At 41.0% G+C, this 12,217-nt stretch overlaps 1 protein-coding gene across 1 annotated transcript; it reads right to left on the bottom strand.

Moving 5' to 3' along the window:
• Positions 1-4,484: 4,484 nt before the first annotated feature.
• Positions 4,485-12,007, bottom strand: LOC126398460 (visual system homeobox 2-like). The gene is made up of 5 exons (XM_050057821.1): positions 11,488-12,007; positions 10,872-10,962; positions 9,253-9,376; positions 6,885-7,065; positions 4,485-5,556 (listed from the first exon to the last, which is right to left on the bottom strand). The coding sequence occupies exons 1-5, from the start codon at positions 11,915-11,917 to the stop codon at positions 5,213-5,215; spliced, it is 1,170 nt and encodes a 389-aa protein (XP_049913778.1). The 5' UTR covers positions 11,918-12,007; the 3' UTR covers positions 4,485-5,212.
• Between the last annotated feature and the right edge of the window lie 210 nt (positions 12,008-12,217).

A 12,217-nucleotide genomic window follows, 5' to 3' on the forward strand; every position in this document is an offset into this window, starting at 1 on the left:
CAAATAAAAGTTCAGGTCTCAGATTGAAAAATAAAAAGTTAAATGAAACTGCAGGGGTTTCCCCTTCTTCAGTCGCCCCCAGACCCTTGAGAGGGGGCTGACTGATGGAGGCCACCACATGCTGCTCCTTTTCCTATGTAGAACAACCCCCAGACCCAATGAAAGGGGGGCTGTTCATGAGGTTGGAGGTGTGTGTGTCCATTCATCAGATCAAATAGTCCTGTTTTTTGCCACTATCCCTTTCTCTTAATCCCCTTTCCCCCCTTTCGCTCTCCTTTTTTTCACGTCTCCTCTTGAATTCCTGACTCTCTAGGTTGGCGAGTGGGGTCAGGGGTGTGGTAGAGGGGCAGGGGCGTGGGAAAGAAAAGGTCGAGGGAGGAGGGATAGAGACAAAGAGAAACAAAAACAAAAAAAAACTGAATAACTGAATCAGGTCAGTTTTAACTGTAACACAGCCAATGTTACTTTTAAGTCCTCTCCTGTGGTGGTGGACGAAGTACTCAGATATTTTACTCAAGTAAAAGTAGCAACACCACAGTGTATAAGTACAAGTAAAAGTCCTGCATTCAAAATTTTACAGTCAGTGTTATAGTATCAACATCAGTATATACTTGCAGTACCAAAAGTACAACTGCTCATTATCTTATCAGAATAATGTATATCACAGTATTGGATGATATTAACTGATGCATTAATGTGTTCATCACTTCAATGTTGCTGCTGGTAAAGATGGAGTAAATGCAGTTAATTATATTCCACCATTGCTCCCATATATAAGTAAATCAAAATAAAAAATATAAAGCTTTGAATAATAACTTTTTCTTGTGTTGTTGCACATAATAGTTTGATTACCATTTAAAGGTCTAGTGTGTAGGATTTAGTGCCATCTAATGGTGAGGCTGAAAATTGCAATCAACTAATACTCCTACCATGTGCCAAGTGTGTAGGAGAACTACGGCGGCCAACGTGAAAATGTGAGTGGCTCTATCATGAGCCAGTGTTTGTTTTGTCCATTCTGGGCTACTGTAGGTGAGATTGACCCAGTCTGACGTTCCACTCTGTGCCACTGCCACCTGCGGCTGCGAGGGCAGGCTGCTGCGGTCAACCACAGCTGCGTTTTATGGGGTAAAAAAACGTTCCCACCAGCCGGTTCGGCCTGGAACAGACCAGCCGTTCGGGAATACTCCCGAACCTCCCTATGGCCAGCCCACCCCTGACCCGCTCCCTGTGAAAGCATTAATGGCTCATTCTAAGGTGACAAAAACAAGATAGTTATTTTCAGGTGATTATATACTGAAGCCCAGTTCAGACCAAAGATTTGTGACACAGTTCTATAATGTTCCTGCCGGTTCACACCAATGCAACTTCATGAGATGGTGTATCATCTCTATGCAACAACTTTCTGTACTTCTGATTGCAGCTTTTCAGGCGGATTTTGTGTCTGAATATAATTTGTAGCTTCTTAAAATATGAATGAGGATAGTGGTAGTGAGATACTGGCTACAGGTGCACTTGTAGTAGTGATGAAACGGTAAAACATAACGAGCATCAGATGGACTGTATTCATAATAAATACAGCACAATAATATAAATAACCAGCAGCAATCAATCACACCACATAAGCAAATACAGCCAGCAGCAGCAGTGACCCACCGTCTGACACCGGCACACCGTGAGCACAGAAACAGAGGGCTCGGCAGGGACGGAGCACCTGCCGCATTTTTACTGTCAGAGTCATGATCGGACAAGTCTTAAACTGAGATGTATGTTGAGCTCAGAGAAACTTTTTCCCTTCAGCAGATGAATGTGAAACTTAAAGAGCCTTAAGCAGCAATCACTACAGAAATATGTTAAAGCAGGAACACCCTCAACGGCTGGGAAATTCTAAACCGGTTACACTCGTATCCATTTACACTGTACTGTAATTTCCACTTGGCACATGTTTCTACTTATGTTATCTCACCTATGAAACCAGTGTTAGACTGATGGAATAAAAGACTTGGGACCATTTAGTAGTTAGCATTAGGTTAATTTAGTCTCTAGGTTTTTGGTTAGTCTCAGGAGTTCTGTAGGTTATAAATGTTACTGTATATTACACACACATTTTCTTTAATCTAGACATGATCATAAACAGATTTTAAAATACAATCTGCTTCATGTCTGGGCCCCTGTTCAAGCTTTCGATAGCTTATCAGGGTATTCCATCTCACACTGCCATTATTTCTTATGAATTGTACAACAACAAAAACTGTTATAACTCAATATAGTCAAATCTAGTGAGAGGAATTTGAATCATACTCATAGCGCCACCTACTTGACAATTTTTATATTCTGATGTCCTCCTTGTAGCAGGTTGATCAGATCCGCCTCAGATTTGCTCAGAATAATCGTAACACGTTGATGACACTCAGAAATTAAGCTTTTGAGTTTTCATTAAACGTTGTCATCGTGGCGTCGCATTATTACTATAAAACAGGAAGTTGTTTTTAAGGAGCTAGGGATGCTTGAAAACTCACACATCAAAAGTCCTAAAATGTGTTATTTGATATGATTTGTGACAAGGGGGCTTGTTAGCGCCCCCTAGAAGATTTCCACGGAGCAGCCCCAGCAGGACGTTTCACCTATCCATCCATCCATTTTCATTCGCTTATCCAAGGTGGGGTCGCAGGAGCAGAAGGCCGCGCAAAGCACCCCAGACATCCCTCTCCCCATCAGCGCTTTCCAGCTCCTCCTGGGGAACCCAAGGCGTTCCCAGGCCAGATGAGATATGTAATCCCTCCAGCATGTTCTGGGTCTGCCCCGGAGCCTCCTACCAGTGGAACGTGCCTGAAACACCTCTAACAGGAGGGGGCCAGGAGGCATCCTGATCAGATGCCCGAACCACCTCAACTGACCCCTTTTGACATGAAGGTGCAGCGACTCTACACCAAGGTTCTTCTGGATGTCCGAGCTCCTCACCCTATCTCTAGGGCTGAGCCCAGCCACCCCACAAAGGAAACTCATTTCAGCCACTTGTATCCCTAATCTCATTGTTTTCGTCACTACCCAGAGCTCATGACCATAGGTGGGGTTGGGACGTAGACGGACCAGTAAATCAAAAACTTTGCCTTCCAGCTCAGCTCCCTCTGCACCATGACGGTCCGGCACAGCACCAGTATTACTGCAGAAGCTGCACCAAACCACCGATCCATCTCACCCTGGAGTAAACTTTAGTAGTGTGTTGCCCGATAGTTGGAGCACGCCCTCAGGAATCTCATCTACACCCGGTGCCTTGCCGCTGGGGGGCTTTTTGACTACCTCAGCAACCTCTGCCAGGGATATGGCCGAGAGTTCCCTCGAATCTTAAGGCTCTGCCTCCTCCAGTGGTGGATGTGACAGCCAGGTTCAGGAGTTCCTCAAAGTGCTCCTTCCACCGCTCAACAATGTCCCTAGTTCGGGCCAGCAGTTCTCCTTCTCTGTTGAGCACAGCCTGAGACAAGCCCTGCTCTCCCTTCCTGAGGCATCTAACAGTCTGCCAGAATTTCCTTGAGGCCAACTGAAAGTCCCTCTCCATAGCCTCCCCGAACTCCTCCCATACCCGTGTTTTTGCTTCAGCGTCACAACAGCTGCAGCCCTTCTGGCCAACTGGTACCTGTCTGCTGCTTCAGGAGCCAGATGCAGCGGACGTTTCACCTAGAGGTATGAAAATTGGTAGGCATATGTAACATCCCAAGATGTACAAAAAAAGCCTCTTTGAGCCATGTCCTAAATCAAACAGGAAGTCAGCCATTTTGAATTAAATGTTTCATTTTTGGCTATTTCCAGGGGTCATATATTAACAAACTCCTCCTACAGATTTCAGCGGGTTGACTTTTTATCTGTACCATCTAAAGTCCTTTCACATCAAAAGTTGTTTAAATTTTAACTTTTCGTCCTACCGTGTAACCGTGGTAAGGACTCAAACTTACACGTTTGGCTACAAAACAGGAAGTTGTACTTCTGTGTACCCTGTCCAATCTGCCTCAGACTTCAGGCAACAGGAAATGCATCTTTTCAGACACTTATTTTTTGATTTACTTGAAATTTACACAGTGGGGTCTACAATTGATGCACAACAACATGACATGTAATTAGTGTGTTCTGCAGCGCCGCATAGTGGACACAGTAAGTGGTGCAAAATGTAAAATATGTCATTCCAATGCCCACACTATATAAATATATATATATATAGTATACTACTATAAAGGACAAACCATCTTCCTCCTGCATGCAAGGTCTGACTTTCACAGAAAGGAACAGCAGCATCAGCCGGCGCGCTGCCAGCACCCCTTAGTTGCGCAGAGGTGCGAGGGTCTGTTCACTGCTGCTCGCAGCTTTGATGAATTGTACTTTTATTTCTTTTATCTGTTTTTGTGAATAAAATAGCCTGAAAAAAAGCGTTTTCATGTCAGATTCAAACATCAAGTGAAGTGACATTAAGCAAAACACATTTTTGAGCAAAGAGGGACTTTAAATATCCGTAACTTTTAATTAGGCTACAGTTACATTTATACAGAGACAAACACAGATAATTAACTGTACACAACAGTACAGCATTAACTATTGGACAATATGTTCAGTATGTACATCACACATGTTGCAACTGCTGAAAGAAAACAAAGATTGAATCTTGTATTAATCTTTTCACAGGAACTAACACCAGCTGTGTGCTTTTCAGTCACCAAACTGAAATCAGTCATCACAGGGAGGTCAGAGGTCACAGTCATCTCCTTATCAGCATGTCTGGAGCAGGTATAGTCAATTTCTTTTTTAAGATGCTTGTTGAAATGAGGCTTCTGAAGACATTTTAATTCAAACTCTTGCATAAAAGTAGCTGCCATGTCACAGAACTGTACAGTTTACAATTTATTTTAAAGAAAATAAATATATTTTTTAATGCAGCTGCAGATCAAAAGGTCTGCGGTAAATGTGAGGAGAACATTTGTGTGATTCAGCAGAGGAAAAAATTATGTTATTGGTTGGGTTAAAAAAAAAAAAAAAAAACCTCAATCAGAGTAGAAGTTATCCGACAAATGAACTCAAATAATTTCTAATTTATTTATCTCTGATTATAACATTTGATCTGCAGGTTTGAACAGTCTGAAGCACCGAGGTTCAACTCCACCAGTAAAACAGGACCTCTATCTCTCTGCAGGTATTTTCACCATCAGTCTTTATCCAGCAGCTTTTTCTTTCAGTCACTCTTCTCCACCTCTGCAGTCTCCTGCTCCGTCACCTTGTCCTCAGCTTCCTCTTTATGTGTTACGTGGCCATTTGTTCTGTCAGAAACTGTCCCGAGCACCTTGGCGCTGTGCTCCTGCGCTTTCGCTCGCAGTGCAGCGATACTGTTCTCCCTCAGTTCCTCTTTAGAAATGGGTGCGTTAGCAGTGTCTTTCATCTGTTTCTCCGTCTCTTCCTCCATCATTCTGACCGCTGGTTTCTCCTGTATTGTTGTTATTGGTGGTGGTGGTGGTGGTGTCAGGCTGCAGGGTTTTCCAGGAGAGGTTTGTGTGGTTTCAACTGACTTCTTGTGCATACCTGAAGATAAGATAAGATAAGATAAGATAAGATACACCTTTATTGGTCCCATAATTGAGAAATTCCAGTGTTACAGCAGTCAAGGAAAAAGAGTCAGATTAAAGATTAGTTAAGAGTCTGCAGGAGGGTCTTGCAAATATCCTTGTCTTAGGGTGCTTTCAGACCTAGAGTCGTCTCCTTTGGTCCGTATCAGGGACTAATTTTGTTCCAAAGTTGCATAATTGTCTAGAGTTGGTTCGTGTTCTCACGGCAGCATTTCCATGTGGGAAAAACCCAGGAAGTAAACCAAACGTTGAAGAAGAGTACACTTGCAAGATAAATGTGACACTTTCTAATGTCACAATGGAGGNTTTACAAGAGGACCAGATCAAATGCCTTGCACGAGAAAGCTGCTCTTGATTGGTCAGAATTTCCATGTAGGAAAAACCCAGGAAGTAAACCAAACGTTGAAGAAGAGTACACTTGCAAGATAAATGTGACACTTTCTAATGTCACAATGGAGGGACAACTACGCAGGTTGATTTTAGCGCTGCTCATCGTGGACTATATTACGGTCATTGTTCATTTTAGTCAAACCATACAGTTTGAAAACAAGGCGCCACCTCTTCAAGAGGGTCTCGGTCCGGTTGTTTCGGTGCGCACACAAGTGTGATTGCTTTGTTCACACCTGCCCAAACAAACCGCACTTAGGGGGCAAACGAATTTGAGTTCGATTGAACTGAACCAAACAGGGCAGGTGTGAAAGCACCCTCAGTTTTTCCTGGTGTAGTTTGACGTATTGATGCATTTGGGGATTTCAAATATAAAATATCTCTAATAAACTGCACCAATATTTCCTCTCAAGCGCAACATTTTGTATGTAGTGAGGTGTTTGACATTGAAATAAAGTGTGAAAGAGGATGGGGATAGATTAGTGGATTGAACCTCTTATTCAATTAGACTGAGCTAATTGATTTAAACTAATCAATTGACAAGAGGCGAGAGAGGACACCTAGTCTAATCTGTCCTGATTAAGTAGGATTATCAGTGTATCGACCTTTTATTGACATGCTGACACTTTTATTGGCTCGTAAATTGAGCCAGGCTAAACTCCCACTTCCTGTTAGAAGACATCTTAATCCATGTTTCCAAACACATATAATATAGGAAACTTTGATTTATGCCAACAAGATTCAAGATTTCAAGACTCTTACATCTCAATTTTACAAGTAGCCTATAAGAGAGTAAAGATTTCTAGTTTTAGCAACTAAAATATGGACTAACAGTGACTATGTGCAGAAGAATTAATAGAAAACAAAATTTAACAACATGTAACAAACACTACTTACCTAGTAACCACGGAGCGTAGGACTCTGTGACGCCCTCCTTGGCTGACTTGAGGATGGACTCGGGCAGTGGGATGGAGTGACGGACCATGGCTCCGTATAGGCCGTACTCTGCCATCACGCTGCTGCGACCCCAACACTTCTCCCTCTTCCTCCACTTGGCCCTGCGGTTCTGAAACCACACCTGCAGAGATGGAGGTCAGATAAGAGGATTAGATTATGATTGTATCACAACAATGCACTTAGGTTTCCTGCCTGACTGGACCAAAACATGTCAAAGATGTGTTTTGCTTATCACTGCGTCACTTGGATGTTTGAGCTGTGTTCACATGTAGCATGTTTTATGTTGAGAGGCTCCTGCCTGTCTGAGAGATAACAGGTCGACCTTGCTGATGATCCCGAGTAACACACATACTTTGTCTGACTCTCGTGACGACACGAGGATCTTAGTGACATTGGACAGACACTGTCTAAGGCTAAACAACACTGACTTTTTCTCCAAGACATGCCCCTAAAAATGTGAAAAATATTGTGAAAAAATGGAAATCTTATTTGACTTTGAAGTGATTTTTTTTATTTATATGTTTATTTTGTTTGGTGAATTGTGTTTTATCCCCATCAGTATTGAGACATACAAAATAAACTATAGCTTATGAATGAGTGGAAGATTTCTCCCTCCTTAAAAATATCCTGGCTTTATATGAATCAAAGTCACAAATCATGAGGACCTTTGTGATCTTAAAGGACAATATTATCCTTGATACTACAATGTAACCTTGCGGTCTTCTACTTTTATTTAATTTTAAGCATTTCACCTTCACCTATGATGTCCCTGTCTGTTGTCTTTGGTTTTGTCTGCTTCATTTATTTTTTGTAAAACATAAAAAGAAAAAAACTACGCACTCAGTTGCTACATAGGCTGAGTGAGTAGTTCAACTAAATTATTCTCAGCAGGTATGTTCATGAGTTGTCAAATAAACTATACAGATAATCTGTTAAACCTCTACAGGATTAAACAAAACAGTTGAATGGTTGAATCTCAACTAACAAACTGTTGAAATGTGACAAATACTCTCTCTGTAGGTGGACTATCCAAATAAAGATCACAGCTCACTTCCTTGTCTTGTGATGCTGTAACAATCCAAAGTCTCCTCAGTATGAAAGCAGGAGATAAATATGAGCAGAACAATGACATCTGCTGGAGGATTAAACAAACAAACAAAAGGTTTTTAGTAAAGAAAACTGATTTCAGAAAATAGATTTGTAACACAAGTCCTGAAGGCATTGTTAAAAATTTAAATGTTGTCCTCATTGCTTCATTTATACTTTATATTGTCCTTTATCAGGTGTGTGTGCATGTGCATGTGTGTGTGTGTGTGTGTGCCCGTGCATTATTCTCTTCTGGCTCCTTTAGTGTCTAAATCGATTTCCACCAAGCTGGGCTGCAATGGCCCGAGCAAGCTGGTGAATATGGATGAGGAAAACAGGAAAAAATGAGCATCCTAAAATGGCCGAGGCGACAGGATGAGATCGTAGTGTGTGTGTATGTGTGTGTGTGTGTGTGTGTGTGTGTGTGTTGCAGAGACCTGGAATTAAAAACGATCAAAGCCGAGCCTGGAAAGCTATTCAGGTAGATCTGATGATAACCTCCATCTCATAAAAAGATGGGCCTCAGATGAGCAATCATGCTTTCTGACAGCAATGGTGTGAGTGTGCATGGCAGTGTCTGTGTGTGTGTGTGTGTGCATGTGTGTGTGTGTGTGAAGTGCTTCCTGAGAGAGGTGACCCCGGGGGCGAAGAGGCTGATTGAAAAATAAGTTAATTTCCAGGCTCGATCGATGGGAGACAGGCGCTCAAATATCACGGGAAATTAAAATGCTCCTAGCAGCCGGGCAGAGGCCTCTGCTCAGCCGCTGACCTGTGCTAATTAATTTCTATGTAGTTATCATTTCATTTCAGGGCTGCGGCCCGTCTCTCGCAGGCAAAGAGGTGATAAGTTCTCCTCAATTAACTAATTACACTGAGAGGGCGAATTGGCTGCTGATGTGAAAGCAGAAGGCACCGTGAGGATGATGATGATGGAGCAGCCGACTGGTGTCTCCACCTGAATGTTTCCTTTAGTGGGAGAATCTTCATCCCTTTGTTAACTGATTTTGTGGCGCGCTCTGTGACTGCAGGTGATTTTCACTTTGAGTGTGTGAGACGCTTTACTGCAGAAAATATCTACATTCTTACTGTTATACTCTTTAAAAACTGGTTATTTTTTGTCTCATCACCGTCCCTTAAAGACAGATGATTAAAGCATATTAAGATTTTTAAATTTAATATGTCAGCACACATATTGCACAGTCATTAACACGTTCACACACACCTGTATTCTGTCCTCTGGCAGCTCAGTCTTCATGGAGAGCATTTCCCGGGCGTATACGTCTGGATAGTGAGCTTCATTAAAAGCCTTCTCCAGCTCCTCCAGCTGATAGGACGTGAAAATGGTTCTGCAGGCAAAATAAAAAGAGAACATATGAGAATAAAAACCAATTTAGAATATTAATTTCTTCATAAACAAATTATTTTTTTTCTTGCATAATTATATTTTCAACACATCTTGCAGGTTTACATTAACTAATAACTGCTGTCAGTATCACAGCACATGTAGATATCAGGGCGATGACAGACAGGTAAATAAACAAAACTGAACATAATGACAAAAAATTTAAACAAAAACTGTTGGATCTTCTCTTAATAACATTGTACCTCATATAATACATAACATAAGACGTAACATAACATATACACCTGCACATTTTGACCATTCCTCAACCCTGACTTTCCCCGTCCACATGGGTCTGTCTCTAAATTCTACTATACATTTATAAAAGTTTCTAAAACATTCAATGAAGACAAAATATAAATTCATACCATTTTACTTGCTAATAATATTGTTGTAATAGTTTGATTAATGATGGATTAATACAGTTTGGGGTTGGGGGGTACAGCTAGACAAGCATGTTGCTTCTTCTCCTTTTCGGACATGAAATGTAAATTCATGTTTCATATTGTAAGTCTGTTCATGATTTATTGTTTGTCTCTGTTTTGTTTTTGTTTTTTTTGTTCTCTACAATATATTCTATTTTATTGGATTTTATTCTTTAATGTTCATAATAAATAAATCAAGTTGAGTGCCTCCTTCCTGGTCTCAAGCATGACTAAATTCATATATGCATATTTTCACATTTGTTCAGTTTTGTATAATTTACAACTGAAATGTGCTGAAAGAGAGAAACAAATTAATCACATTTTTCTTGCACAGAATTTGTAATCAAATTAAGATTAAAATTAATGAGAAATAGTTGTTATTTTAACCATTTTCGAAATAGCTTGTAAGAAAATAATGAATTATTCGTGTTTAATATTAAGCTAATTGCTAAATATTTAAAAAGAGGAGAGTACGACGTGAAATACTGATGTTGTTTACAGGACATGTTTGCTGGTTATTCTTTTTTACATATTATTTTGTAAATCTTTGTTTTAAATTTTTCTTCTTTATTTTCTTATGTTTGAAAAAAAAACAATGACATGACAACTACTAGCCTATTCTTTTCCCCCAATTTATCTGAGACAGAGAAAAAAATAATCATAAATACACAATACATCTGATTTTTTCCCCCAAAACATATTCGTTATATTTCAGTATTATTTTCTAAGAAATATATAGCAACAATTTATTTTAAAAAGAGCCTAGAGGAAATAATGATGATGATTATATAAGGATTTTTAGGCTAATATAGTAAATACTGTACCATATTATGAGCATCAAACACAAAAAATGTTTCTATAGGAATTAAATACAGATGTTTTTGTGTGTATGGAGATAAAATGAATAAATAAAGACCTCATATGCGCCACACCGGAACAGCATCAGTTAAATAAATTAAATAAATCATAGCCTACATCTTTTGATTATCTTGCATTCGTTTCTTTTATTTTTACCTGTGTCGTCTTTTCTTTCGTTTCTTGCTCTGACTCAGTGATGATTTAGAAAACTTCTGATCACCAGAGGACAGACTCATGTCATCAGAATCTGCGAGGAAACAACAGGGAACAGCAATCAATAAAAATAATAATAATAATAATAATAACAGTTACTAATAATGATAATAATAATAATAAAAGCAGAATAACACATTAAAGATTGTAGACAATAGTAATGTTGATCCGTGGCTGTACAATGTTTATTTCTGCACATTGAGTCTTCAGCGCGGATTTATTCCAAATGACAGAAGATAAAATAGAAATATACTTTTAAAATAGACTGCATTAAGTTTATAAAAATTATTTTAGCAAGACCTCTACACATCTTTTTCCAATGTTGAAAACAACAGCATGAAATTAACTTTAAATCTCTCTCCATTATTAACATTAAATCAAGGCGCGAGCTCTTGAGCCCTCGCTCTTTCCCTTTTTGTTCCAGTAATATCTGCTGTCCTCACTCTTAGCTTCACAATAAATACATAATAAATAAAACATAAAACCACTCTTCTCCTCTCTGCATCAGAAACACACAGCCTGCCACACAGTGCAGGCCTACTTGCTGTCACACACTCACCGGAGCTGGCGGAGTGCTGCGCATCCATCTGCGCGTCCATGTGCGCCGCCCTGTGCAGCGGCTGCAGGTGCACATTTTGCGCCTCTGCCAGCACCTCCAGAAACGCAGGCTGGCTGTAAAACGAGTGTATTCCCTCCGGTCCCAGCAAACCCATCCCGACCCCGAGCCCCCCGTGTCCGAGGGCCGACCTGGCGGCCAGGACGTGCGCGCTGTGCGGCAGAGCCTCCAGCGGCCGCCTCGGGACCGCCGGCGGCTCCTTGTTGAGGCCGAGCAGCTCCTGGATCCCAAAGCCGGTGCGCCGGTGCACCACAGGGGCCATCTTCCAGCCTGGAGGCGGCTGCTGGGGTCCCCCGTGGTTCACGGTGGTGTGTGAGGCGGATTTCAGTTTATTCTCAGTGTCTGAGAGAACAACTCCCTCCTTCCCTGTCATGGCGGTGAGGTCCCACTTTTTGTTTTCCACTCCCTCCAAAAAAAGAAAGCAGAGTCCCTGATGCAATCAGCTCTGAGATGTTCCCTCTTTATCTGTGCGCCCTCCTCTCTGCTGCGCTTTTTATCCAACAGGCAACAGGCGGCAGCCAATCACAAGCGGAGGAGACTCCACTCTGGAGTTTGCTCGAGCCCCACGACGCTTTATAAAATGGATAATGTAATTTATGGTGATTAAATGTGACAAAATAACTCTCATATTTGTCTTTTCGCCAGCAAATTGCTGAGGATGTCTGTGACAAAT

Source organism: Epinephelus moara, chromosome 12, assembly GCF_006386435.1.
Source record: "Epinephelus moara isolate mb chromosome 12, YSFRI_EMoa_1.0, whole genome shotgun sequence".
Taxonomy (NCBI): domain Eukaryota; kingdom Metazoa; phylum Chordata; class Actinopteri; order Perciformes; family Serranidae; genus Epinephelus; species Epinephelus moara.

Excerpts from the sequence above, each read along its gene's own strand:
- LOC126398460 (XM_050057821.1), bottom strand. The coding sequence starts at position 11,917 with ATGACAGGGAAGGAGGGAGTTGTTCTCTCAGACACTGAGAATAAACTG. Across the intron at positions 9,377-10,871 it reads CGAAAGAAAAGACGACACAG|AACCATTTTCACGTCCTATC; the intron begins GTAAAAATAAAA and ends TTTTGCCTGCAG. Across the intron at positions 5,557-6,884 it reads CTACGCTCCGTGGTTACTAG|GTATGCACAAGAAGTCAGTT; the intron begins GTAAGTAGTGTT and ends TCTTATCTTCAG.